At 47.1% G+C, this 27,201-nt stretch overlaps 2 protein-coding genes across 6 annotated transcripts; one reads left to right on the top strand and one right to left on the bottom strand.

Annotated features, from left to right (window-relative positions):
• Positions 1-478: 478 nt before the first annotated feature.
• On the bottom strand, positions 479-20,190 carry LOC310670176 (uncharacterized protein). 4 transcript variants are annotated; one of them, XM_083424989.1, is made up of 9 exons: positions 19,848-20,190; positions 11,951-12,018; positions 9,654-9,780; positions 8,691-8,804; positions 8,092-8,202; positions 6,635-6,736; positions 4,917-5,006; positions 1,327-3,518; positions 479-1,141 (listed from the first exon to the last, which is right to left on the bottom strand). In XM_083424989.1, the coding sequence occupies exons 2-8, from the start codon at positions 11,969-11,971 to the stop codon at positions 1,564-1,566; spliced, it is 2,520 nt and encodes an 839-aa protein (XP_083281115.1). In that variant the 5' UTR covers positions 11,972-12,018; positions 19,848-20,190; the 3' UTR covers positions 479-1,141; positions 1,327-1,563. The 4 variants fall into 4 exon arrangements, with proteins under 4 accessions (XP_083281115.1, XP_083281116.1, XP_083281114.1 ...); XM_083424990.1 differs by lacking the exon at positions 19,848-20,190 and adding an exon at positions 12,734-12,967 and having other exon boundaries at positions 8,107-8,202; XM_083424988.1 differs by lacking the exon at positions 19,848-20,190 and adding an exon at positions 12,734-12,955.
• On the top strand, positions 17,713-25,440 carry LOC310670468 (uncharacterized protein). Of its 2 annotated transcripts, none has more exons than XM_083425873.1 (5): positions 17,713-18,276; positions 19,563-19,652; positions 21,174-21,251; positions 21,753-21,854; positions 23,813-25,440. In XM_083425873.1, the coding sequence occupies exons 2-5, from the start codon at positions 19,577-19,579 to the stop codon at positions 25,168-25,170; spliced, it is 1,614 nt and encodes a 537-aa protein (XP_083281999.1). In that variant the 5' UTR covers positions 17,713-18,276; positions 19,563-19,576; the 3' UTR covers positions 25,171-25,440. The 2 variants fall into 2 exon arrangements, with proteins under 2 accessions (XP_083281999.1, XP_083281998.1); XM_083425872.1 differs by lacking the exon at positions 17,713-18,276 and adding an exon at positions 18,862-19,145 and having other exon boundaries at positions 19,350-19,652.
• The last annotated feature ends 1,761 nt before the right edge of the window (positions 25,441-27,201 follow it).

The raw sequence follows: 27,201 nt of genomic DNA, 5'->3' as shown, positions 1-27,201 counted from the left end.
ATAAAAAGTAGAATTATCATTATGGAATGGGACCTCCCTATTTTCATCAGAGAAATGTTGGAGGGTATGCAAGCCACAAATAATCAGGTCAAGAGGAACAGTTGAGGAGATGGGGCTGCTTAGCCTGGGTAAGAGAAGACTTAGAGGAGAGAGGATCTAAAGATTAAAAGGGCTGTCACTGGAAGATGGAGCTAGCTTATTTTCTCCTGCAAACCAATAGATTCAAGGAGCAAGAAAGGAGATTCCAACTAAATGCCAGGAAGAACTTTCTGACAGTTCAACAGTGGAACTGTCTCCCTCAGGAGGTGGTGGGCTCTCCTTCCTTGGAGGTTCTTAAGCAGAGGTTGGATGACCCTCTGTCATAGATTCTTCAGTCAAGATTCCTGCATTGCAGGGGGTTGGACTAGATGACCCTCGGGTCCCTTCCAACTCTACAATTCTATGAATCTATTCTACAGTGGCTGGATCACAAAACACATAATTGTCAAACACTTTATTTAATAAGTTACATAAGAGACTCCAAGATAGATTTAGTCAAAGTAAAACAAAACAATGCTGTTTTATAAACCCTACATCAGAATATTTTATAGCTAAAATAAAAAGCTTCGAGAATTCAGTGTTAATAAACAGGGCAAGAAGCAGGATTTGTTATTAGAAGGGTGCATACATCAAATAGAAATTTTGCTGTTATGGAACAGTTCATGGACCACAAATATTATCAGTCCTGAAATGTATGTACAATTACACTGTAGGCACAGTACTGCAGATCTCTTTGGGGGAAATTTCATTATTTAATATGGTATGTATCATTTCAGCATATGCCTTTTTCTGCATCCTGATTTTTCCTCTTCATACTTTGTCCTAACATTTGCTTTTTATTTATGGAACATGAGATACGGTTTTGAGATAAATGAGATTTATGGAACATGAGATACGGTTATGAGATTTGTTGCAAACCTTGACATTTTTTTGTATTTGCTCCAGAGCTAATGCTCCAAGTTGTTGCCAAAGAGGCAGGATGCGACTGATATTTTTGCCACAGCTGGGGCTCTTATATTCACTGGCCTGTGTCACACATAATGCCAAACTATAGTTTAGTGTTACGTGCACAAACTTTGGGGCTCACTGCTTTCCCCCACCCCTCTCCTCCGGAGCAGCCACAAGGAGAATCTGAGAAGCTTTCCTTCCATTTTCAGCTGAGGTAAAATTTGAACCCAAGTAAACTGTGGTTAATCTTAACTGGTTCAGGGAAATAAGCTGACCAAACTGTGGTTTATGATCTTGGCATATCTCCCTAAAAACCATAGTTAATATTATGCTAAGGACATAGTTAAGAGCTAACAGTTCTTGCCTTGGACAAATTAAGTAACTGTGGGCAGAAATAACAAACAAAACCAGAAGTGTAATTTTCCAAACGCTTTTTGCCGGCCACACAGACTCATTCCTATAGTGCTATCCTGTGGTTTAGAGTTACATATATATATATAATTTCTTTCTCTTTAACCATCTTTTACCAACTTCAATTTTCACTCCCCATATCGCCGCCCCACCTCCCATACTGCCTTATCTCGCATGGATTTTCTCATGTCTCCTCAGGTATGCTTTACTCCGGAAACTTTTATCACAGACGGTGCATTGGTGTGGTTTTTCTCCCGTGTGAATTCTCTCATGGTGAATAAGGTTTGATCGTCGATTGAAACTTTTACCGCAGACTGAGCATGTATGTGGTTTCTCTCCTGTGTGGCTTCTCTCATGTGAAGTAAGGCTTGACTTTTGCTTGAAACTCTTCTCACAGACTGAGCACGAATATGGCTTCTCTCCGGTGTGGATTCTCCCATGAATAATCAGGTGCTCCTTACGACTGAAGCTTCTGCTACAGACTGAGCATGTGTACGGTTTCTCCTGCGTGTGGATTTTTTGGTGTTCGGTGTAGCTCGTTCTGTGTTTGAATCTTTTCCCACAGACTGAGCAGGTGTATGGTTTTTCCCCTGTATGAATCCTCTCGTGTATGACCACTTGTGATTTATTACCAAAGCTTTTCCCACAAACTGAGCACGAATACGGTTTCTCCCCTGTGTGCGTTCTCATGTGTCCAAGAAGATTTGCTTTACAGCTGAAGCTTTTACCGCAGACTGAGCACATAAAGGGAGTTTCTCCAGTGTGAATTCTTTCGTGGCTCGTGAGGTTGGATCTTTGCTTGAAACTTTTACCACAGAATGAGCAGGCATAAGGCCTTTCTTCCGTGTGAGTTCTTTCGTGTGAAATAAGATTAGTTCTCCCGCTGCAACCTTTCCCACATACCGAACATTTATAGGGTGTCTCTCCAGTATGGACTCGTTCATGTCTAATAAGGCTTACTTTGTGAATGAAGCTTTTACCACAGATAGAGCACGTGTACGTTTTTTCTTGTGTATGAGTTTTTTCATGGCTAAGAAGATTGGATCTTTGGTTGAAGCTTTTCCCACAGATTGCACATATATAGGACTTTTCTTCCTTATGGCTTCTCTCATGGACAGCCAGGTAACTTTTCCAGTTGAAGCTTTTCCCACAGATAGAGCACGAATATGGTTTTTCTCCCGTATGGGTTCCCTTGTGTCCCAAAAGGCAGTCTTTACGACTGAAACTTTTCCCGCAGATAGAACACTTATACGGGATCTCTCCTGTATGAATTCTTTCATGCTGAAGGAGGCCGGAGCACTGGCTGAAGTTTTTACCACAGACTGGACATGTATATGGTTTTTCTCCCATATGAATTCTCTCATGTCTGATAAGGCTTGCTTTGCGACTAAAGCTTTTCCCACAGACTGAACACGTGTATGGTTTCTCTCCTGTGTGGGTGATCTTGTGCGCAACAAGCCCAGAGCTCTGACAGAAGCTTTTACCACACTCAGAGCACTTGTAAGGCTTCTCTCCCGTATGAATTCTCTCATGTCTTATAAGGAGTGCCTTACGACTCAGGTTTTTACCACAGACAGAGCATGGGTACGGTTTTTCCCCTGTATGGGTCCTTTCATGGCTAATAAGATGGGATCTTTGATTGAAGCTTTTCCCGCAGACTGAACACGTATATGGTTTCTCCCCTGTATGATTTAGCTTGTGTCGAATAAGATGGGATCTCCGAAAGAATCTTTTCCCACAGACTAAGCATGTATATAGTTTCTCTCCTGCGTGGCTCTTCCCATGGGTCATCAGGTAATATCTCCAACCAGATCTCTTATCGTCATCTAGGTATTTATATGGTTCCTCTCCTTTTTTAAGCATTCTCCCAGACTTATGGATTCTCTTCTGGAGTTTGGTTTCATTGATGCCGCTTCCCCCATGAGATAAAGTCTTTCCCACTCTCTTTCCAGAGGCATTTCCTTGGTGCCTCTCTGCTTGGCCTTCTTTCACAGAGACCTCGGCCTTCTTTGGATACTGGAAGATTCTCTCCTTGGCAGTTCCCAAGAGTGTCTCATCCGTTGCCACTTGATGAGTGCTTTCTGGTGGGAAGTAGCCTTCCTCTTTCATGTACCCATTGCCTGTTCGGATAAACAGAGAATTGTGATAGCAGTAAGAGATATGTTGCCTTAGTTTGTCTCCTGAGGAAAGAAGTCATCAACCAAAACGTGTGGAAATTCACTGTTTTGTTTACTTGATAAAGATATGTACCGTATTTTTCGCTCTATAAGACGCACCAGACCACAAGACGCACCTAGTTTTTGGAGGAGGAAAACAAGAAAAAAAATATTCTGAATCTCAGAAGCCAGAACAGCAAGAGGGATCGCTACGCAGTGAAAGCAGCAATCCCTCTTGCTGTTCTGGCTTCTGGGATAGCTGCGCAGCCTGCATGCGCTCCATAAGACGCACACACATTTCCCCTTACTTTTTAAGAGGGGAAAAGTGAGTCTTATAGCGCAAAAAATACGGTAATTTGGCTTCCATAAGGGACAACCAGACCAGTACTATTTTTATAGTAAAAGAGGTACCGGAACTCATCATGAACACCTCCCTTGTTTACTTATAATGGCAATGGTGCCCAACTGAGAGAAGCCAGAACCAAGTTCTGGCGAGTTCCAGCTGAAAGCAAAAGCCCCAAACCTGACCAAACAGGGATGGTTATGGATATCCTTTCTGTACAGCTTTTCTACACCTTATGAGCAGATCTTTAGAGAGAACCAGTTTGACTGGAGCTTCCAAGACAAAAAGGAGGTGGAATTCTCTCCCCAGGGAGGCTCACCTGGCACCTTCATTATACAGTCATACCTTGGGTTAAAGACGCTTCGGGTTAAATCTTTTCAGGATATGTCCCGCGGCGACCCAGAAGTAACAGAACGGGTTATTTCCGGGTTTCGCCGCTCGCGCATGTGTACGCGATGAAGGGTTGCATGAAAATTTAATAAACAAAGAAATAATAATAACAATAAAAGGGCATAGCAGATCTTCTCCCCTCTCTGCCTCAGGGCCCTGGCACCCAAAAGGGAAATGGCACAAGGATGGTATGTCACTTTAGCTCAAACTTTTTCAGCAGGGAGCCGGTCCACTGTCCATCAGACCTTGTGTGAGGGTTGGACTATATTTTGGGGAAAAAATATGAACGAATTCCTATGCCCCACAAATAACCCAGAGATGCATTTTAAATAAAAGCACACATTCTCCTCATGTAAAAACACCAGGCAGGCCCCACAAATAACACAGAGGTGCATTTTAAATAAAAGGACACATTCTACTCATGTAAAAACATGCTGATTCCTGGACCGTCCGCAAGCTGGATTGAGAAGGCGATTGGGCCGCATCCGGCCCCTGGGCCTTAGGTTGCCTACCCCTGCTTTAGCCTTTTATTCGTGTCCCAGGCACCGTCCTTTTATCTGGCAAGTGGAGACTAGCTTCCTGCCAAGGTTCTTCCTGTTTCCTGCTGTTGGCACTGTGGTTTGCCTCACCTGAAACAGTTGCCCTTTCCTCAGTTTCTTGGAAATCTTGGGCCCAGGTCTCTCCTTTCAGTTCCAGCTTTATTATAATACCAGGAAATCCTGTTTAGGAGGAAGGAGATCAGAGAAGGTATTATAATTTTTTAAGACTTTTATTTTTAAAAAATAAATTTTATTAAGGCTTACAGAGAAAAATACAAAACTTATTATTGTCCCCCTTTTTAAAAAACAAACCAAGACTTTTATCTAGATACAGTAAAATCACAAAAGGGGTGGGGGAGAGAAAGAAAAAGAAAGAAAATTTAAAAAGTAGAAAAGAGGGTAAAAGAGAAAGATAGGAGAATAAGATATAGAAAATAAAGAACTTCTTATTCTTCATCCGTCCGCTATGTAAAAACAATATTCACTTTGTCCAATCCAATATAAGACCCAACAAAGCCACTTTCTATAAACAAACATTATATTCAATCCTCATTGTCTTTTTCACACAAAAAGTCTAAGAGGCGTTTCCAATCTTTAACAAAAGTGCCTTTTCTCTCTGTACGCAACAACGGCAGCAAGAGTCTTAATAGCACAAGGATGGAAGAATGAGGAAATTCCGATGAAAGAACGGTGGCAAGAAAAACTGATGGACTATGCGGAATTGGCAAAACTGACACACAGACTACGTGACAAGGATAACTGTGATTTTAAAGATGAATGGGAACCTTTTATGAAATATTTGAAGAAGCAACAAAATGAACTGGACTCTGTGGCAGGTTTTGAATAAACATTCACAAACTCTTTATTGTAATATATAGATAGATAATTTGAGGATCTTTACAATTTTATAACATGCAGACAGAAAGATGTGTTGAGAAACCTAAATCTAAAGGAGTTGAGGGAAGTGGGGGTGGGGGGAGGTTGGGCTTTTTGTTTAGTGGGGGGAGGAAAATGGAGGGGGGAACCAATGTGGATGATGTATTTTTGTTAAAATTATTGTGTTGAAATTTCTAATTTATTTTTTTTAAGTGCCTTTTCTCTGATCAAAGACATCAGCTTCGCCATCTCAGCTAAGTCTGTCAGTTTTAACAGCCATTCTTACATTGTTTAGTAATGATGTGCCCTTCCATTTTTGTGCATATAAAAGTCTGGCGGCCGTGACTTTTAGATCAGGTTTGGTTCCTAGGCCAAGCTCCAGTCTGGACAGTCGTGCTGGCAGGGGCTGAAACATCTGGACAGTTCCAGGTTGCAAGGACCCAGCAGGGCCTGGTGCGAAAGGCAGTGGCGTAGCGTGGGGGGTGCAGGGGGGGCCGGCCGCACCGGCCGCAACATCTGGGGGGGGCGCTCGCACTCGCAGCTCTCTGCCCCCTGCTAAAATCCACGGGTTAGGGGGCGCAAGTTACTTGCCTTGCCCCGGGTGCTGACAACCCACGCTACGCCACTGGCGAAAGGGACTGTACCATCCCAATCTTTATGCAGAAAGTTCTCAGGTACAGTCCCAGTCATCCCCAATAGGTCTGAAAAAGAACCCAGGCTGTGGCCCTGGAGAACTACTGCTGGTCCAAGGAGAAAATACTGAGCCGATCTGAGTTAGGATCAGGGAGAAGCTTGCTAGGTTCCCATGATCGCCTTGTGCACCTGCAGAACAGGAGCGAGGGCCCTGGGGAGAAATGCCCACATGAACCCTTTGAAATTAAAGATCATGGAGACTTGGTGGTGAACCCAAATCAGATGAACTGTTACCACACCTGACTGATCTGCAGCAGCATGCGCATTTTTGTCAGCTCCTGGGTGTTCCGGGACGCATGGCTCCTCTTCCTGTTCCTGCTTTATCACGAGGTCGGGAAATCCTGAATCAAAGGGGGTAGGGAAAGGAGAGGTAAAACGAAGTGTTCGGGTGCATATTCCAACAGCCTACCTCAGATGTAGAGCACAACTAGAAAATCATAACAGAACTGTAGAGTTGGAAGGGACCCTGAGGGTCATCTATGTTGGGATATTGCCAGGGAGACAAAGTCCATCATGACTCCACGTCGTCTCCGGACGTCCATTGATCTCCTGTAGACACGCAGTATCAGCAATTAGCGACACGAGCTCCAGAAATAGCTTGCCACATTCCAGAACCGATGCACGCTCTATCAGCAGATAATGCACAGCGAAAGATGCACTCAGGAGAGCATTATTTACAAGTTTATTTCTGCGTTGATCAGAACAAAGAAAAACATGACTGCCTGCTTCAGTGTTCCGGCATAGAGAGAGAGAGACGAAAGCAAAGACACAACAGAAACATCCTGTGAAACAGGAAATACGCAGGCTGTGACACAAACATCCTGCTCCCTTTTAAGGTGGAACGGAAATATCCTAACAATCTAGTCAAGCCCCCCTGCAACGCAAGAGTCTTGTTCAAGAGTTACTTATCATTTGACTTATCAGATCAGTCCCCTGATTTGTAATCTGGTTGTAAGCTGCCTAGGGAAGTTCATCTTCCCCCTTCTCAACGCTGTAGCAGAAGGTCATCAAAACTTTCCAATTTGGCCTTTGGAGGATGGATGCAATTGCTATCTGCTTGGCAGGGGGTTGGACTCGATGGCCCTTGTGGTCTCTTCCAACTCTATGATTCTATCTTACCATAACTATTTGTGGTCCTCCAGGATTTATTTTTGTTTTTTAACGCTCACTATTTTATTATTTTTTAGGATATTGCTTATTGTGGTTGCATTATTATTATTATTATTGGTTTTCATAGGTGTTTGTTCATCTTAAAGGTAAAGAGACCCCTGACCATTAGGTCTAGTCGTGACCGACTCTGGGGTTGCGGCGCTCATCTCGCTTTATTGGCCGAGGGAGCTGGCATACAGCTTCCGGGTCACGTGGCCAGCAAGACTAAGCCACTTCTGGTGAACCAGAGCAGTGCACGGAAACGCCGTTTACCTTCCTGCCGACGCAGTACCTATTTATCTACTTGCACTTTGACGTGCTTTGGAACTGCTAGGTTGGCAGGAGCAGGGACCGAGCAACGGGAGCTCACCCTGTCGCGGGGATTCGAACCGCCAATCTTCTGATCGGCAAGTCCTAGGCTCTGTGGTTTAGCCCACAGAGCTACCCGCGTCCCTGTTTGTTCATCTTGCATCCTCTTTATTATTTGTATCTTGTTAAAGCAACGTGCCGTCTGGCCATCCTCTTGGTCCTAATTTCCACCCCTCACCTGATCTGGCAGTACCTGGGAAGGACTTTTGCCACTGGTGGTCCAGAACCCAAAGCTGCTCCCCCTCTTCTTCTTCTTCTTCTTCCAGCTTTATTATCACATCAGGAATCTCTGGTTCACAGGAAATATGTGAGAAAGAGTATGGTTAAGAGGGACATTTCATCACTCTAGACAGGAGCAGAACCCAAAATTGTGTTCCAGAGTTTAGCCAAATGTATACTGGATTCAGGGACGTGGGTGGCGCTGTGGTCTAAACCACAGAGCCTAGGGCTTGCCGATCAGAAGGTTGGCAGTTGAGCTCCTGTTGCTCGGTCCCTGCTCCTGCCAACCTAGCAGTTCGAAAGCACGTCAAAGTGCAAGTAGATAAATAGGTACCACTCCGGCGGGAAGGTAAACGGCGTTTCCGTGCGCTGCTCTGGTTCGCCAGAGGCGGCTTAGTTATGCTGGCCACATGACCCGGAAGTTGTACGCCAGCTCCCTCGGCCAATAAAGCGAGATGAGCACCGCAACCCCAGAGTCATCCGCGACTGGACCTAACAGTCAGGGGTCCCTTTATACTGGATTCAATGTGTATTGGGGTGGTGTCTCAGCTTCCCCACCTGTGTCAGGCTCCAAAATGATCTCCTTTTCCTCCACAATTGGCTGGTCTGGGATCCAAGGGTCTTCTTCTTGCTCAAGCTGGGAGATCAAGTTGGGTTTGACAACTCGAAAACCTGTCCCGGGAACAGAAGAAACTCGAGTAATATGTGGGGCTGCCCAGAGCATGATAGTCAGAACATATAACACCAATTTTGGCATGACTGAACGGGCTACCAAATACTTCCATATAAAAACTGACGAAAAAATAAAGAAGAAGAAATTGCGGGGAACTAAGGATTTGAAGTCAGCACAGGGCAAGTTCACTCAACGAGCCTGTATATAAAGCTTCTATTGTTTTTTATGAACTGTATCTTAGTAGATATTTTTTATATTACAGTTTATTATTTTAATGATTGTCTTTTATGTGTTTCCCCCCCAAATTGTTTTGATTGAATTTCAAAACATTAACAAATGCAAATAAGAAAAGTAAAAGTAAAAAAAAAGCAACTAAGAGCTCATCCACCCCCAAAAGATATATTTTCAGTGTTAGGAACTGAGTACAGTGGTACCTCAGGTTAAGAACTTAATTTGTTCTGGAGGTCTGTTCTTATCGTGAAACTGTTCTTAACCTGAAGTACCACTTTAGCTAATGGGGCCTCCTGCTGCCGCTGCGCCGCTGCTGCACAATTTCTGTTCTCATCCTGAAGCAAAGTTCTTAACCTGAGGCACTATTTCTGGGTTAGCGGAGTCTGTAACCTGAAGCGTATGTAACCTGAAGCGTATGTAACCTGAGGTACCACTGTACTAATACCAGACACATTATAATAATTTGCTTTCTATGCTGCAAGATATGAGTACCTCTCTCCTAGAGCAAGTCCCACACCATCAGAAGTGTGTGTTGAAATGAATTTCTGAATGAAAGGGGTGGAGGGGAGGGAAGAGAATTACATTTCTTATCAAAAGTTGAGAAAAAGGGCACTTACCTAAAGAGGCAACATGCCCATAATTTTCCTGCATGACGTCCCGGTACAAAGCCTTTTCATGTATGTCCAATAGAGCCCACTCACACTCTGTGAAATACACAGCCACATCCTCAAAAGCCACACAGCTCTGGAAAGAAAGGAAATAGCAACATTTAGGAAAAAGTGTGATGCAAATACTAAGTTCCCTGTTGCTACAGATAACTAAGACTTGGGATGCTTCTGGGCTAAGGTTACCAGATTTTTCTCAATGAATCCGGGGACACTTTTCAACTTCCTACTAAATAAGATGGATTTTGTCAGGAAACTGACAAAATTTGTAAATCTGGGGACTGTCCCCGGGAAACGGGGACATCTAGTAACCTTATTCTGGGTGGCTGCTATTTGTACATGGGATCCAATCACATACAGTCGTACCTTGGATCTCAAATGCCTTGGCTCCTGAACAAATCGGCTCCCGAACGATTGAAACCCAGAAGTGAGTGTTCCGGTTTTCGAACGATTTTCAGAAGCCAAACGTCCGGCACGGCTTCAGCGGCTTCCAATTGGCTGCAGGAGCTTCCTGCAGCCAATCAGAAGCCACACTTTGGTTTCCAAACGTTTTGGAAGTCGAACGGACTTCCGGAACAAATTCCGTTCGACTTCCAAGGTACTGGTAAATTCAGATTGCGCAATTGTAGTTGATTGGCAGGTCCTGCAGAAAGACCTGGCTTCGCCCAAAAGAACAGATGTTTTGTAATAAGGAAAAGGATGGGGAAAATACAGGAAAGTGTGGGATTACACTTGCTTTGATGGGGAATGCTCATTAAATAGCCCACGTTGTCTAATCTTGCAAACAGATCAGGAGGCATGCTTACTAAACAGGCTGTCTGGAAGCAACAAGTGTTGGTTGGTTTTCGAGATTTTTGTGACTTTTGCTTTAAATTGTACACCACACTGAAAGTCCTTTTGCAGAAGGGCAGCTTATAAATTGCCTAAATAAAAACAGCCAGGCAATCTATGTCCAATGGCCAATATCCACTGTTAGTCACACTCAGAGGAGACTGACTGATATCGATGGATGAATTCGCTGACTTGTACCCTCAAGATTGACTTAGTTTGGTTTCACCCATTTCCTCTGTAATCCTTACAACAACCCTGTAAACTAAGCTTAAGAAGAAGACAGACCGTGGGGTTTTTTGAGGCCACTGAGCATTCAAGTAGATATCAGAATAGCATGGCAGACCTACAACTGGGTCTCCTACAATTTTTAAAAAATGAGTGTTGTTGCCTGCAGCTGCCAATTTGGATCAGGATGGCAGTGCTGGGGGAAGGTGGGATTAACTCCTTAATGTCATTGTCCTAATATCACCCTGTCTCCCAAAGTTACCCTCAGGGCAGAAACGTACCAAACATTTTGAAACCCCTTCCCTCTGCCCCACGGTCCTTTATTTGGCATGGGGTGTGTGTATGCTTTGGCTGCTATTGCAACACACCCCAAAATCCAGCACAAGAATCTGTCTATGAACTGCCCAAAGCACATTTAGCTCAGCCCTATCCTGAGATTTTTGGGACACGGATAGCGCTGTGGGTTAAACCACAGAGCCTAGGGCTTGCCGGTCATAAGGTCAGCAGTTCGAATCCCTGCGACAGGATGAGCTCCTGTTGCTCGGTCCCTGCTCCTGCCAACCTAGCAGTTTGAAAGCACGTCAAAGTGCAAGTAGAAAAATAGGTACCGCTCTGGCGGGAAGGTAAACGGCGTTTCCGTGCGCTGCTCTGGTTCTCCAGAAGCGGCTTAGTCATGCTGGCCACATGACCCGGAAGATGTACGCCGGCTCCCTCAGCCAATAAAGCGAGATGAGCGCCGCAACCCCAGAGTCGGCCACGACTGGAACTAATGATCTGGAACTTTACCTTTACTTTAGCCTGAGATTTAAATTGGGGCTTTTATTTCCCGCTCTTATTTCAAACTTCTGTTACATGATCTCCAGCTTCCAGAAAACGAACAACACTTTGCTGTGGTCTTGAGCAATAAATCAAGTCAACATTGATTGATTGATTTTGCAGGAAGCAGGTACCAATTGCTGTCCCATCCTAGGCAAACCTGAGGCCAGTCCTACTTCTGCATCCCTTTGACTGTAAGAGATGCTTTGGAATTTGCCAAGGAATTTTGCTTCCCGGATGCTGAAGCTGAACGATGGCAACCCCCCTCTCAAACTCAGCCAGAACAGAGGAATCTGGGCCCTGAGCAATCTCAATACAGGAGTTGCCCCTCTCCCAGGTACCCCACACCCAGCCCCAGACCCGCCCCCCCCCCGTACCTGAGGCAGCTGTGTGTCCATTGCTGCTTCCGCTTCCCTCAGAGGTGGGGACGATGCTCCTGCGAGACCTGGAAAAGTGACAAGGTTACACAGGACTGTGCCCTCCCATAGATATAAAAGTGTCAACCCAAATGGACGGTGAGGAAAGTGAGGTGGTCGTATTGTAACAGGGACCTTGCAACAGGTGATGAGTCAAGCTTGAGTCCATGAGGAAAGGTGAAAACAACGGTCAGGGATTCTATTCCAAGGATGTTGGTTTTTTGAACCATGGCAGTTGGGAGCAGTTAAGGAGGCAGACCGCAGGGCTTCACTGGAGCCTGAGCTCACAGGTCTTCAGTTCCCGCATTTTGGGGGGGGGGGGGGCTCAGGCCAAGGATATATAGAGCAAGCAGCTATACATAGGCCTCTGTGCATGTGCAAAGCGCTTTTCATTCTTTAGTTGATGTGCTGTCTAGCGCCAACTTAAAAAAAATGAACACCAGTCAAGGTTTCTTCAGGGTTGGCAACCCCTGCCTTAGAGCATGGGCTCGGGCATAATACACACACACACACACCACACCACACATCTACCACAATGTGCCTCTAGTCTAGTCCAAAGTGGAAAAAATATAAATGCAGAGGAGGACATTTAAAATCCTTTTCCCCTTTGAGACAGAAGCCTCAGAAAATTATTTTTCCAATGCACAAATTTACAATATTGGGGGTGTCTAGATATGTGGATCTCTCCTCCCCCTCCCCCCCCCCCCCCGTCCACCACACTTCACCCCCTTTTCCCTCTCTCACCAGCAGATCACTCCCTGCTCAGCTTAATCCCTGCTCAGCCGGTCCCTCTTTTCTGTTTCCCCCTCCCTCCCCTTTCTCTCTTTCTTCCTCCTTCCTACATCTGCAGTTCCTGCTCTTCTCGGCTTTATGCCTTCCAGGAGGGTTTTTATATATATATATATATTATTATTATGCGGGCTGATGTTTTGGAAGTGCCCCTTTTGATGTTGCACCGTTTCTCCTTCTCCTGCCTGCTTTTCCGCTTCCCGCCATGTGACTGAGGCCAAACCAGATCCCTGGCAGTGCAAATCCATCTTCTGTGCGATGTCCTCAGACGGAGTGCCTCTCAGCGGCAAGGCTCATGCTAGGCACACATGCATTTATTTCAGTTACGAGGGGCTTCCCATGAAATATCCTGAAGCAATTAAATTTTTGTTTGTTCTTTTTTTTATTAAAGATTTTCTTGTTTTACAGAAGTACGTGTAAGGTCTCGTATTTTTTCCATGTAACATTTTTACAAATCAGTTTCATTTGTTGAGACATTGGGAGGGGGGAAGATGGGTGAGGGTGGGTCCTGAAGCAATTAATGATTTTTTTAAAACATACGTTTTATCCATCCATTTGTTTCATTTATGGGCTGCTTCCTATATTGCATCTCAAAGCGATTTCACAAGTCCATTAAAAACATATTTTTTAAGTATTACATATTGAAAATAATTGCATTTTTTAAAAAAATCATTACATCTATAATAGCAGTTAGAAACCAAAGGATCAACAATACAGTGGTACCTCGGGTTACAGACGCTTCAGGTTACAGATGCTTCAGGTTACAGACTCCGCTAACCCAGAAATTGTACCTCAGGTTAAGAACTTTGCTTCAGGATGAGAACAGAAATTGAGCGGCGGCGGCGGGAGGCCCCATTAGCTAAAGTGGTGCTTCAGTTTAAGAACAGTTTCAGGTTAAGAACAGACCTCCAGAACGAATAAAGTTCTTAACCCAAGATACCACTGTAAAAGCATATAATAGGTAAAGTGAAAAGGTAAAGAACCCCTGGACGGTTAAGTCCAGTCAAAGGAGATTGTGGGGTTGCAGCACTCATCTCATTTTCAGGCTGAGGGAGCCGGCATTTTTCCACAGACAGATTTCTGGTTCGTGTGGCCAGCTTGACTAAACCGCTTCTGGCGCAATGGGACGCCATGATGGAAACCAGAGCGCACAGAAATACCGTTTACCTTCCCGCCGCAGCGGTATCTATTTATCTACTTGTACTGGTGTGCGTTCGAACTGCTAGGTTGGCAGAAACTGGGACAGAGCAACAGGAGCTCACCCCATTGTGTGGATTCGAACCACCGACCTTCTGATCAGCAAGCCCAAGAGGACCAGTGGTTTAGACCACAGCATCACCTGCTCCCTTATATAATATATGGATACATATGGATAGCTCAGTTGATTAAAGCATGGTGCTGATAGTGCCAAGTTTACAATTTCGATCCCTGTCTGGGACAGCTGCATATTCCTGCATTGCAGGGGGTTGGACTAGATGATCCACAGGGTCCCTTCAAACTTTACAATGCTATGATTCTGTGATATAGAGGAATAACATGGAACAATGCAAACAACAAATAATGGGCATCAGTTACCAGGTACAAAGCAAAATGCAGTTGTGAAGTGCAGAAGGCAGAAAATAACAGGGTTCATTCTCCAAGAAGCTCAAAGCCAGCCTGGATTCGACCCCACTGCCTCTCTCTTTTTTTAAAATCTATTTTCTATTTAATCTATTTTTATCCTGCCAAGTCAGGATTCAAGGTGGCTTACAACATCAGTTATAAAATACAGAATAACAACAAACTGGTTAAAAACAATACTTAAAATGCATCACAGTATATCTAAAACCAGCAATTAAAATATAATTTGAACGGACAGCAGCCCAGTCATCAGCATCCTCTGCGCCTTAGTTTCCAAATACATATATTCTACATATATTTGCCAAAGTTAGGCTGGATGAATGAGAGCAGGTGGCTCTCTAAGTCACCTTTGCGCAAGAGCCAAGGAAGGGAGCAGAAAGGGGCGGGGGCAAAAAGATCAGCAACTCAATCCTGCGTGCTTTTACTACAAAGACTCACCGAGTTCAATGGCTTACTCTCGAGTAAGCGCGCAAAAGATTCGGGGCGCGGGCAGCCGTGAAACCCAGCCCTGTGCATTTGCCTGGGAGCAAACCGTCAACTCCAGAGTTTAGAACAGGGGTCAGCAAACTTTTTGAGCAGGGGGCCGGTCCACTATCTCTCAGACCTTGTGGGGGGCCGGACTATATTTTGGGGGGAAAATAAGAATGAATTCCTATGCCCCACAAATAACCCAGAGATGCATTTTAAATAAAAGGACACACTCTACTCATGTAAAAACAGGCTGATTCCTGGACCGTCCGAGGGCCGGATTTAGGAGGTGATTGGGCCGGATCCGGCCCCCGGGCCTTAATTTACCTACCCCTGGTTTAGAACCACGGAGTTAGAATCATAGAATAATAGAATTATAAAGTCGGAAGGGAACCCAAGGGTCATCTAGTCCAATGCAGGAATCTCAACTCAAGCATCCATCCAACCTCTGGTTAAAAGCCTCCAAAGAAGGAGAGTCCACCACTCCCATTCCACTTACTTCAGAGTAAGCCTGCATATATGATTGGTGGTGGGTTTTACCAAACAAACAAAATTGCAAAGCCGCCCCCGTCCGTCCCCCCCCCCCCCGGCAATGAATTCAAGCAGCCCCAAGGAATCAATTGCCAAGCGCATCCACCCTCGCTCCATCCATGCGCTCAGGTAGCCAAGGGGGAGGATTGAGGTTTGCCTTGCAAGAGGGTTTTCTGTGTGTGTCCCCCTCCCCTCCTCTCGGCTTTCCTTCGATCACATGGTGGGAAGCGGAAAACAAAGAGCAAAGCCGCCAGCTCTCCCCATTGAGCGATCTGGTGGTGGAGGAGAAAGGGAAATAGAAATAAAATAAAAAAGACAAGCGCGCAGGAGACGGTGGTGGTGATCGAGGAGACGCAGTAGGGATTCCTGGCGCAAACGCGAGAGAAAGAGAAAAGAGAGGGATCGGTTGAGGATCCCGCTTCTTGAAGGATTCCTGGTGAGGGTGCCTTTCAAGCCAGCAACGGGAGAGCAGAGAGACTGAGGATCCTTTCCGCCAGGGAAGCGAGCCTAAGCGTAAGTGCAACGCCTCCCCTAAGCAAAGGTGCCACACAATTGTAAAACGGTGTCCTGTAGTGGTTAGAGGGCTGAATTAGGAGCGAGGAGACCTAGATTCAAATTCCCACTCAAGGCATGAAGTCAGCCTTTGGACAGCCCCTTCTTTTATTTCATAAACCCTTGCAGGGTTGTTGAGAGGAGAAATTGGGGGCGAGGGTGCAATGTCGCCCGCCTTGAGCTTCTTGCAGGAGAGCAAGATTAGAGACCTAATAAGTAAATTTTGTCCTTTAGTCGTGTCCGACTCTTCATGACTCCATGGACCAGAGCACGCCAGACACTTCTGTCTTTCACTGCCTCCCGCAGTTTGGTCAAACTCAGACTGGCAGCTTCCAGAACACTGTCCCACCATCTCGTCCTCTGTCGTCCCCTTCTCCTTGTGCCCTCCATCTTTCCCAACATCAGGGTCTTTTCCAGGGAGTCTTCTCTTCTCACGAGGTGGCCAAAGTATTGGAGCCTCAGCTTCAGGATCTGTCCTTCCAGTGAGCACTCAGGGCTGATTTCCTTAAGAATGGATAGGTTTGATCTTCTTGCAGTCCATGGGACTCTCCCACCCACTGAAATGTCCACCTTATCTCATTTTCCATCATTTCTGTTTTTCTCTTCTGCGCACGTCTGCAATCTTTTATCTCTCTTCTGGGTGAAAATTATTAAAAAAAACACCTTTCAAGTTCTCACCACCTATTAATTTAAACATTCTCCCCTCTATCTTTTCTTTCATTTATTTTTTAATTGAATTTTTACACTGCCCTTCGTCGGTAAATCTCGGGGCGGTTCACAACATAAAAATACAAAGAAAACGATCATGTTAGCATAAAAGGCAGCTAGTCAAATTAAAATGCAACATATATTGAAATCACATTACTAACTAAAAAAAAACCCCAAACAAATTGGAAAACATCCAGCACTAAACGTTTTAAAAACAACTCAGGGCTTTAGTAAATAGACTGGTAGTAATAATTAAAAACAGCAGCATGTGAAAAGTCTGATAATATTTGGGAAAGTCATTCCACAATTGGCGTACCATAGCAGAATACTGGACTGTTGGTCTGATCCAGCTGGCTCTTTTATGTTCTTGCGTTCTTGTATAGAAACCAGCTGTATTCCTTCCTGCAGCTTGCAGAGGTCGAAATCTCTCTCCTCAGCACTGTCGTGCCCCCCCCCCCCCATCTTTCTCCTACTCAGAAGCTCCTGATCTGACAGAACAAGAGACGGTACAGTGAATTATAGGAATGGAGAATGGCAAGACTTCCTCAGCTGCCCACTCAGGTGAGAGACAGGTGCACAGAGAATGTGTCCTTATAGACCAATAGACCAGTTGTTCGGGGATTTGTTACAATGCTTCTGCTTAAAATCATTTTACCAGAGTAATCCTGTGGCTGTTTGATCAAAAGCTATTGTAGAGCTCCATTGGCAGCTGGTATCCATCTGATAGGGATGCGGGTGGCGCTGTGGGTTAAACCACAGAGCCTAGGACTTGCCGATCAGAAGATCGGTGGTTCGAATCCCTGCGACGGAGTGAACTCCCGTTGCTCAGTCCCTGCTCCTGCCAACCTAGCAGTTCAAAAGCACGCCAGTGCAAGTAGATAAATAGGTACCGCTCCGGCGGGAAGGTAAACGGCGTTTCCGTGCGCTGCTCTGGTTCGCCAGAAGCAGCTTAGTCATGCTGGCCACATGACCTGGAAGGTAGACGCCGGCTCCCTCGGCCAAAAAAGCGAGATGAGCGCCGCAACCCCAGAGTCGGTCACGACTGGACCTAATACGTTTACTTTATAATCTGCCTTTCGCCCAAAAGTCCCAGGGCAAGGAATGTTATACCACCCAAAGCAAAACATTTTTAAACCATAGGATTGAAACAGTGTAGGAAAAAAACAAAATACAGAATCCGCTTACAATAAAACCACCAGCAGCGACAGAAATTCAGGGGCTTCATCTCACCCACCCCAAAATCCTGCGAACAGAGATGCATCTTCACCGGCTCATGAAACGACAGCAATGTTGTGATGAGGTGTGCCTCAGAGGGGTTGGTGCTCCAATGGCAAGAGAGAGCCCTGCGCATGCGACTCCATCCCACAAGTGTCATTAGGTGTGTGGGCCACTAGCAGACCTTCCTCTCATACAGATCTTAATATGTGGGCAGCTCAGAATGGGAGGAGGCAGACAAACTGCCTGCCACTCATGATTGAACCATCCTCCTGTGCCTCACCTTCTGACGTTTTTCTCTTGATCAGAGTTCCCTGACGTGAGGATAAAGGAAGAGGAGGAACCATGGGCCCTGAATCATCAGACTTCTGAAGAAAAAAGCACTTCCCCAATTGCCCAGTCAGGTGAAAGATCTAATCGAGAAACTGGGACCCATTTAGCTAGGGTTGCCATTTTGTGGTACCTCGGTTTCTGAACGTCTCCGTTGACAAACATTTCGGTTTTCGAATGCCGTAAACCCGGAAGTAAATGCTTCAGTTTTCGAACACACACCTCGGAAGTCAAACATGCCACACGGCTTCCACTGAGTGCAAGATCCTGAGGCCTAGCTGTTGAGTTTTTTGTTTTTGAATGTTTCAGAACTTGAGCAGTCTTCCAGATTCAAAAACTGAGGTACCACTGTATTTCAGAAAGTGAACATACGGACCTTTTTTTGGCAAAGTTGTTGAGGTTGTTTTTTATTACAGTGGTACCTCGGGTAAAATACTTAATTCGTTCCGGAGGTCTGTTCTTAACCTGAAACTGTTCTTAACCTGAAGCACCACTTTAGCTAATGGGGTCTCCTGCTGCTGCTGCGCCGCCGGAGCACGATTTCTGTTCTCATCCTGAAGCAAAGTTCTTAACCTGAAGCACTATTTCTGGGTTAGCAGAGTGTGTAACCTGAAGCGTATGTAACCCGAGGTACCACTGTATTCTTTTCGGCCAAAGTTGTGCAAAAGCTCAAAAATGAAATTTGGCAAAATCTAGAGTTTTGACATATGTCCGGATTTCCCCAGCCATTTCAGTGATTTCTGCTTCCAACTGCTGTATTCCAGCTATGTCCGGGAAATTCCAGATGTATGGCAACCCTAATTTTCCCATCATCTGTGGGCAGGCCTCTTCCTGGTTTCCCAGCATTCCAGTGGGGTGGCCATCTTCATCTCTGGCAGCAATAAACAACAAAGGGTTTTGTGGCTCCTGGAACGCTGAAGGATTTATTGTGGCTTAAGCTCTTGTGGATCGAGGCCCACCCCACCCCACAACAACTCCATATGCGTAGCCAGCAGGCTGTGGGGCTTCCCACGAGACCCTTCACAAACTTTGGAGGTACACGTGGGGATTGAAATGAACACCCCTCTGGTGCATTTTGCATTATTCCCTACGTGATTACGTCGGCGTCTTCTGCACTTTAGCAGAAATTTCAGTTTTCAAGCCCGAGTGGGATTCCTGGATTTTAGTGAGGAGGAGAGGCGGCTTGGGTTCTGTAGCACAAAATAAAGAAGGGAAGAAAATGAGGCTCCAGGCCACACCACTGGTGAGGTAATGGAGAAGCCACCTCATTTGAAAGCTGTTGTGTACTGAGGGAGGTGAGAGGAATTTTTCCACAGAAAACTAGCTGGCACTCACCTGTTGCCTTCCCTGTATTTATCAGGATTCCCTGAAGTAATGGTAAAGATGGAAGAAGACGAACCTGATAGTGGAGGCATGGAGGAAGACAAGGCTGTTGGGGCTTCCTGCTCAGGTGAGGGGTGGATTCACAGGTGACCAGAAGCAGCTCTCCAAGTGGGCTGGACCCACAACACCAGCACCTCAGCAAGTGTGTTGTAGGGTGAGGTGGCAGGGGGGTTGGTGCTTTGTGGACCCACAGAAACACCGGATTTGCTCTGCCGTTGCGCTTGCCCTGCTGCCTTCTCCCCTCCCTCTCCCAGTGACTTACTCTGAATCTGCGGCACACCTCTTTTCTGTCGATCATCCCCAGGTTCCGCACATTCTCCCCAACCTTGAAACACCCAAGATTTGAACGTTGTGGGAAGAAAACCTTAATAAAGGCTGGCTTTGGCATTGATGTGTAGCTTTGATCCTTAGAGAGGAGGATAGCACAGGGGCAGAAACGAACACACACACCCCCGCCAGTGGTTCTGTAGTCTTGGAATGTTCTAGAAGCCAGGAGAATGCCCCATAGCGTTCTTCGTGTCTGCAGCCCCATTGTGTCTGTGATTCCAAAGTAAGCTTGTCTGCTGAGCTGGCCACCTCGTCTCCCCTCACATTACTCAATCAATCAATTAAATGTAGATGTCGATTTTTTTCAATTTCGTTGTTCTGTATGGGACAATGACAATAAAGATTATCGTATTGTATCGTTATACACCGCTCTACATCCAAAGATTTTGGAGCACTTCAAAAGATGAAAATACTGGGTGGAAGCACAAAACAAAAAGTTAAAACAAAACAATAAGCCACTCCCACAAACATATTTAAAGGCTGTAGAACAGGGGTGTCAAACTCAAATTCATCGGGGGGCCGCATCAGCAGTTTGGTCACCCTCAAAGGGCCGGTTGTATCTGTAGGGCTATACATCATATGTACTTACAGTACAGGAGAGAAGGGTTCAGGCAGCCGTTGGATCTGTCACATCACAGGATGGCATGCGCTCAATATAAAAACAAGTGGAGGTTTCCTGAATGCACGTAAAGTGGAGGTTTCCTGTGTAGAACGGCCGGCGCCACTAGAGGGCAGACGTTCTCTGGCTTGTAGACTGCCGCGCATGCGCTGAAGAGGCGGCTTTCTTGTGTAAAAAAAAAAAAAAGCGAGAATAAAAGGTGAAGGCTGGTGGCTGGCGGCAGCTACACGGGCCACATGATGAGGTCTGGCGGGCCGGATTCGGCCCGCGGGCCTTGTGTTTGACACCCGTGCTGTAGAATATTAATCAGCCTGGCTAAAGAGGAACAGAACCGGCTGCCCTGTGAAGGAAGAGACAGTCTGAATGCAAGGCTGTGTCTTAGAGGGAAACACAGGCAGCCCGCAACAGCAGAACCACCTGGTGGTATGTGTCTTATAATAATTGTTGCCCAAGATTGCCTTTTTTCCTCCTCCCTCTCAATCCCATTTCCTTTTGTGCCATGTCTTATGGAACACAAACCCAAGGTCCTATTTTCGGCTGAAGTGCAGGATTCAATCCTTAAAAGAAAGAATATGATTAAGACGAGGTTGTCCGGAAGATGTGTCTTTCCGGAGATCCTCTTAGATCTCTTTCCTCCCTCAGGGCTTCCTACGGTGACTGTGAAGGTGGAAGAAGAAGAGGAGGAGCCCTGGGAGTCAGATCATCAAGGCTGTGAGGAAGGTGAGGCCTTCCCAAGAGAGGGAAGAGTCTGGCTGTGAGATGACCCCCACATCTCCTCTCGCAATACTAAGAAGCAGAGTGGTGGGAGACTCAGGGTGGACAAAATGAGGAGGCCCTTCTTCACAGAGCACAAATTATGAAGTTCACAGCCCTTAAGATGTGATGGCTGCCAACTGAGCTGGCTTTTAAAAGGGGATCAGGCAAATCTGGCTATTGATTAATAAGGCTGTCAGTTGCACCTAAGCATGATGGTGATAGACTACTGCCTGAGTCAGTGCCAATACCTCTGCCCCTATCAAGTTATGACTGGGGGAGTCCAGAGGGTGCCCTCCAGATGCAGTTAAGACTACAACTCCCATCATTCCTAACTGTTGGCCATGCTAGCTGAGGCTGATGGGAGTTGGAGTCCAGCAACATATGCAGCCCTCCCCCCCACAGACACACTTTGGCAGTCCTTGAGCCAGAATTTCAACACCTGATCTTCTCCTTCTGCTCCTCCAGGATTTACTGGTGTGATAATAAAGGTGGAACCAGAGGAGGAGCCCTGGCTCTCCAGTCTCCAGGCATCTCAGAGAAGTGCGGCTGTCTCAGGAGTCCAGCCAGGTGAGGGATTCAGTGATGATGTAACGAATTCTTGGAGCACTTCCAAAGCCATCAAAATGGTGTACAAGACCCAAACACGAACACATAAAAAGACCCAAAAAACTATAAAAACAATAAAGCCATCCTCACAAATTCTAAAAACAACAAAATAGTTTTAATCGGGTATGGTATTATTCCATAGCTAACTGAGTCATCCTTCAGGGAAACCCATCTTAAAACAAAAATGTCTTCAGACGGCACCTAAACATCACAATACAGTGGTGCCTCGCAAGACGAAAAGAATCCGTTCCGTGAGTCTCTTCGTCTAGCGTTTTTTTCGTCTTGCGAAGCAAGCCCATTAGGGATTAGCGTATTAGCTGCTAAAAGGCTATTAGCAGCTTAGTGCCTTAGAAAAAGGGGGTGGGGAGCGGGAAAAAAACCCCAGAAATCGCAAGATATTTTCGTCTTGCGAAGCAAGCCCATAGAGAAATTCGTCCTGCGAAGCACCTCCAAAACGGAAAACCCTTTCGTCTAGCGGGTTTTCCGTCTTGCGAGGCATTCGTCTTGCGGGGCACCACTGTACTAGATGCCTAGAATATACTTTTCCCTGCTGGGCTGTATGCACGCACCTGGAGACTGTGCCTGCATGGAAATGTCCTCTGCTCATCCCTGTTCAATCCCCTTTTGGTTCTGGGAGACAGTGGTGCTGGAGAAGGTGGGAAAGCACCTGCCTCATCACTTGCCTCCTGACCTGCCTCTTCCTCTTCTTCCAATCCATCCTGGGTTCCACACTCCAGCTCTGAAACTTCCCCTGCCTCTGACTCTTGCCTCCTGACCGGAATAGTAAAGGTAAAGGGACACCTGACCATTAAGTCCAGTTGTGACCGACTCTGGGGTTGCGGTGCTCATCTCGCTTTATTGGTCGAGGGAGCTGGCGTACAGCTTGCGAATCGTGGCCAGTACAGTGGTGCCTCGCAAGACGAAATTAATTCGTTCCACGAGTCTCTTCGTCTAGCAGTTTTTTCGTCTTGCGAAGCAACCCTATTAGCGGATTAGCGCTATTAGCGGTTTAGCGGCTATAAGCGGCTTTTAAAGGCTTAAGGGATTAGCGGTTTAGCTGCTAAAAGGCTATTAGCGGTTTAGCAGCTTAGAAAAAAGGTGGGGAGCGGAAAAAAATCTCAAGACTCGCAAGACATTTTCGTCTTGCGAAGCAAGCCCATAGGGAAATTCGTCCTGCGAAGCGCATTGAAAAACGGAAAACCCTTTCGTCTTGCGGGTTTTCCGTCTTGCGAGGCATTCGTCTTGCGGGGCACCACTGTATGACTAAGCCGCTTCTGGCGAACCAGAGCAGTGCATGGAAAAGCCATTTACCTTCCCGCCTGAGCAGTAGCTATTTATCTACTTGCACTTTGAGGTGCATTCGAACTGCTAGGTTGGCTGGAGCAGGGACCGAGGAACGGGAGCGCACGCCGTCACGGGTATTCGAACCGCTGAACCTCTGAACCCACAGCGCCACCCTCGTCCCTTCCTGACCGGAATAGTTCACCACAAGTCACTGGCCCCAGCTCTCGAGTCAAACTCCAGCCCCATTTCCGCTGACACACACTTGTCAGCATCTTGCCAGTCCCTGCCAGGAACTTGTAATCAATACATGAAGCAGAAGAGTTTGGATTTTGGATTTGATATCCCGCCTTTCACTCCCCTTCAGGAGTCTCAAAGCGGCTCACAATCTCCTTTCCCTTCCTCCCCCACAACAAACACGCTGTGAGGTGAGTGGGGCTGAGAGACTTCAAAGAAGTGTGACTGGCCCAAGGTCACCCAGCAGCTGCATGTGGAGGAGCGGAGACGCGAACCCGGTTCCCCAGATTACGAGGCTACCGCTCTTAACCACTACACCACACTGGCCCACACTGGCAAATGAACGATCATTGCGCAGGAATTGATGTGCGGTGTCCTGATTTCCCTGTTGCTTCTGACAGGCAATGGTGGTGCCAAAGAAGAGGAGGATTTTCTGCCTGGGAGCATGAAGCCCACGGAGCCCACGAGGGCATCGTTGACGGCGGCCAGAGGGAGTGTTTTCCGGAGAGCCAGTCAGAACAGAGCAGAAAGGCAGCAAGGAAGCCAGGCAGGGAAGAGAGTTTGCAAGAAGCCCTACAAATGCTCCAGCTACGGGAAGGCCTTCGTCTGGAGAAAATACTTCCTCTCCCAGGAGCGAGGCCACGCAGGAGAGAAACCGTACGCCTGCTCCCACTGCGGGAAAACCTTCAACGGGCGCTCGTACCTCCTCGCTCACGAGAGAACCCACACGGGGGAGAAGCCCCACAAGTGCTCGCTCTGCGGGAAGGGCTTCAACGTGAGGTCTTACCTCCTCGCTCACTGGAGAACCCACACGGGGGAGAAGCCCCACATCTGCTCGTTCTGCGGGAAGAGCTTCAGCGGGAGGTCCAACCTCAACCGGCACCAGAGGAGCCACACGGGAGAGAAGCCGTACGCCTGCTCCGCCTGCGGCAGGGGCTTCAGCCACAAAGCGCACATGACCCGCCACGAGAGGATCCACACGGGCGAGAAGCCCTACAAATGCTCGCGGTGCCCGAAGAGCTTCGGCCAGAGCTCCACCCTCACCTCCCACGAGAGGACCCACACGGAGAAGCCCTACAAATGCTCGCACTGCGAGAGGAGCTTCGGCCAGAGCGCCAAGCTCGCCGCGCACGAGAGGAGCCACACGGGCGAGAAGCCGTACGAGTGCCCGGCTTGCGGGAAGGGCTTCAACCACCGCTCCGACTACGTCATCCACGAGAGGACCCACACGGGCGACAAGCCGTACGCGTGCGCTGTCTGCGGGAAAGGCTTCAGCGGGAGGTCCAACCTCACCAGGCACGAGAGGAGCCACACCGGCGAGAAGCCGTACCTCTGCTCGGTGTGCGGGAAAGGCTTCTGCCACAAGGCCCACCTCCTCCGCCACGAGAAGATCCACACGGGGGGAAAGCCCTACAAGTGCTCCAACTGCGGCGAGAGCTTCAAGCACCGGACGGACCTGATTGGCCACCAGAGGAGCCACTCGGGAGTCAAGCAGTACACCTGCACGGCCTGCGGGAAGAGCTTCAGCGGGAAGTCGAACCTTAACAGACACAAGAGAAGCCACACGGGAGAGAAGCCCTACACCTGCCTGGTCTGCGGCAGGAGCTTCAGCCACAAGGCACACCTGATTCGGCACGAGAGGATCCACACCGGGGAGAAGCCCTACAAGTGCTCGCACTGCATGAAAAGCTTCAACCAGAGTTCCACCCTTACTGCTCACGAGAGAACCCACACGGCAGGGAAGCCGCGCAAAAGCTGAGCTCGGGACACGGCAGGCGTCCGTTTCGGAGTGCAGATCCTAAACGAGATTGTGTAGTGATTTGTGCGTGGTGTGCTTTTGAAGTTTGTGTGTCACCTCAGTCTACTTTCAGGAAAAGAGGGTGTGGGTGTGTGTTTTTCATTTCAGTCGTATACAGTGGTACCTCTGGTTGCGAACGGAATCCGTTCCGGAGGTCTGTTCGCAACATGAAAAGAGCGCAACCCGCAGTGGCACGTCTGCGCACGCGCGGGTTGCGATACGCCGGTTCTGCGCATGATGTCGTTTTGCGTTTCTGCGCAAGCAGCGAAACCCGAAAGTAACCCTTTCTGGTACTTCCGGTAACTTGAAGTGGACGTAACATGAGGTATGACTGTGTATGTGTGTGTGTATGTGTGTATATATATATATATATATATATATATAAAATTTTAGTCTCAGAATGTGAGGGGCACATGGCAGTGGCACTCCAGGATTTCTATGAACTGAGGATTTTCCTTCATTCTTCCCTCATTATCGATTTGGGAGAGAAAAGAATACAGTGGTACCTCTGGTTACGTACTTAATTCGTTCCGGAGGTCCGTTCTTAACCTGAAACTCTTCTTAACCTGAAGCACCACTTTAGCTAATGGGGCCTCCCGCTGCCGCCACGCGATTTCTGTTCTCATCCTGAAGCAAAGTTCTTCACCCGAGGTACTATTTCTGGGTTAGTGGAGTCTGTAACCTGAAGCGTATGTAACCCGAGGTACCATGGTACATAATCCTCTCCCCCTCAGCAAAAACAGAATTACCTGTCATGAAAGAAGATTGTAGTGCAGCGATATAGCACTTAGCTTGCTGACAGAAGTTTAATCCCTGGCATCTTCATTTTAAAAAGGGGCGAGGACAGTCACAATGGCCGAGGGACTGCCCAGAAAGCTCACAGAAAGGCTTTTTAGATTATAGAAAAGGCAAGTAAGACAGGGTGGGAAGACATGATAAGAGGTCTGTAAGTTTATACAGTATGGAGAAGGTGGTTGGGGAGACGTTTTTCTTGCTCTTCTCATCATATTAAAACCTCAGGACACCCAATGAAGCTAGAGGGCAGGAGATCTCGGACCAGCAAAAGGCGAGGCTGCTTCGCAAAGGGCATGCTTAAACTGTGGAACTCACTGCCCCATGATGCAGTGATAGCTTCCAACTTGGGCAGCTTACGGTGGGTTAGACAAATTCACGGACGTCAACGCTATCAGTGGCTACTAGTCATGATGGATATATACTACCTACAGTAGCAGAGGCAGCCTGGGAGAGTGTTATTGTGCTCTCAGAAGCATCTAGCAAACCTCTGGGGGAAGTAGAGAAAGCCGGGCTAGAGAGACCTTTGGTTTAAGAGGGTGAGAGACACTCACAGAGGTGTGCGAAGAGCCAAACAGAACATCCATGTACAGAGGCATTGTATCTGAATATCAGGTGCTGGGGTCAAGTATCCCTCTGTCTGACAAAAATGGGTCCTGGACCATGAAGATGAATGTCACAATAAATCTGTTGGCCGGACATTGTGGATTTTTATTTTATTTTAACTGAATCCAGACTAACGCAGCTGCCCCCCCCGCCCCCCAGACCCATGATGAAAAGAAAACACACACAGTGCAGTCCTGTACACATCTAATCAGACATATGCCCTATTGAGTTCAATGAGATTTAGTATGCAGTCCTGGAAACTACAACTAATCCAGAATGCGGCAGCTAGACTGGTGACTGGGAGCGGCTGCCGAGACCATATAACACCAGTCCTGAAAGACCTACATTGGCTCCCAGTACGTTTCCAGGCACAATTCAAAGTATTGGTGCTGATCTTTAAAGCCCTAAATGGCCTGGGCCCAGTATACTTGAAGGAGTGTCTCCACCCCCATCGTTCAACCCGGACACTGAGGTCCAGCTCCGAGGGCCTTCTGGCAGTTCCCTCCTTGCGAGAAACCAAGTTACAGGGAACCAGGCAGAGGGCCTTCTCGGTAGTGGCGCCCTCCCTGTGGAACACCCTCCCATCAGATGTCA

Source organism: Podarcis tiliguerta, assembly GCF_965153285.1.
Source record: "Podarcis tiliguerta genome assembly, chromosome: 2".
NCBI lineage: Eukaryota > Metazoa > Chordata > Lepidosauria > Squamata > Lacertidae > Podarcis > Podarcis tiliguerta.
This window is presented reverse-complemented; position numbering and strand designations above follow the sequence as displayed.

Bases quoted from the DNA above. Each gene is read 5' to 3' on its own strand.
- LOC310670176 (XM_083424989.1), bottom strand. From the start codon at position 11,971: ATGGACACACAGCTGCCTCAG. The intron at 8,805-9,653 runs GTAAGTGCCCTT...TTCCCGGGACAG, and splicing joins TGGGCATGTTGCCTCTTTAG to GTTTTCGAGTTGTCAAACCC. The intron at 3,519-4,916 runs GTGAGGCAAACC...TTATCCGAACAG, and splicing joins GGAAAGGGCAACTGTTTCAG to GCAATGGGTACATGAAAGAG.
- LOC310670468 (XM_083425873.1), top strand. From the start codon at position 19,577: ATGGTAAAGATGGAAGAAGACGAACCTGATAGTGGAGGCATGGAGGAA. The intron at 19,653-21,173 runs GTGAGGGGTGGA...TTCCTCCCTCAG, and splicing joins TGTTGGGGCTTCCTGCTCAG to GGCTTCCTACGGTGACTGTG. The intron at 21,855-23,812 runs GTGAGGGATTCA...TGCTTCTGACAG, and splicing joins TGTCTCAGGAGTCCAGCCAG to GCAATGGTGGTGCCAAAGAA.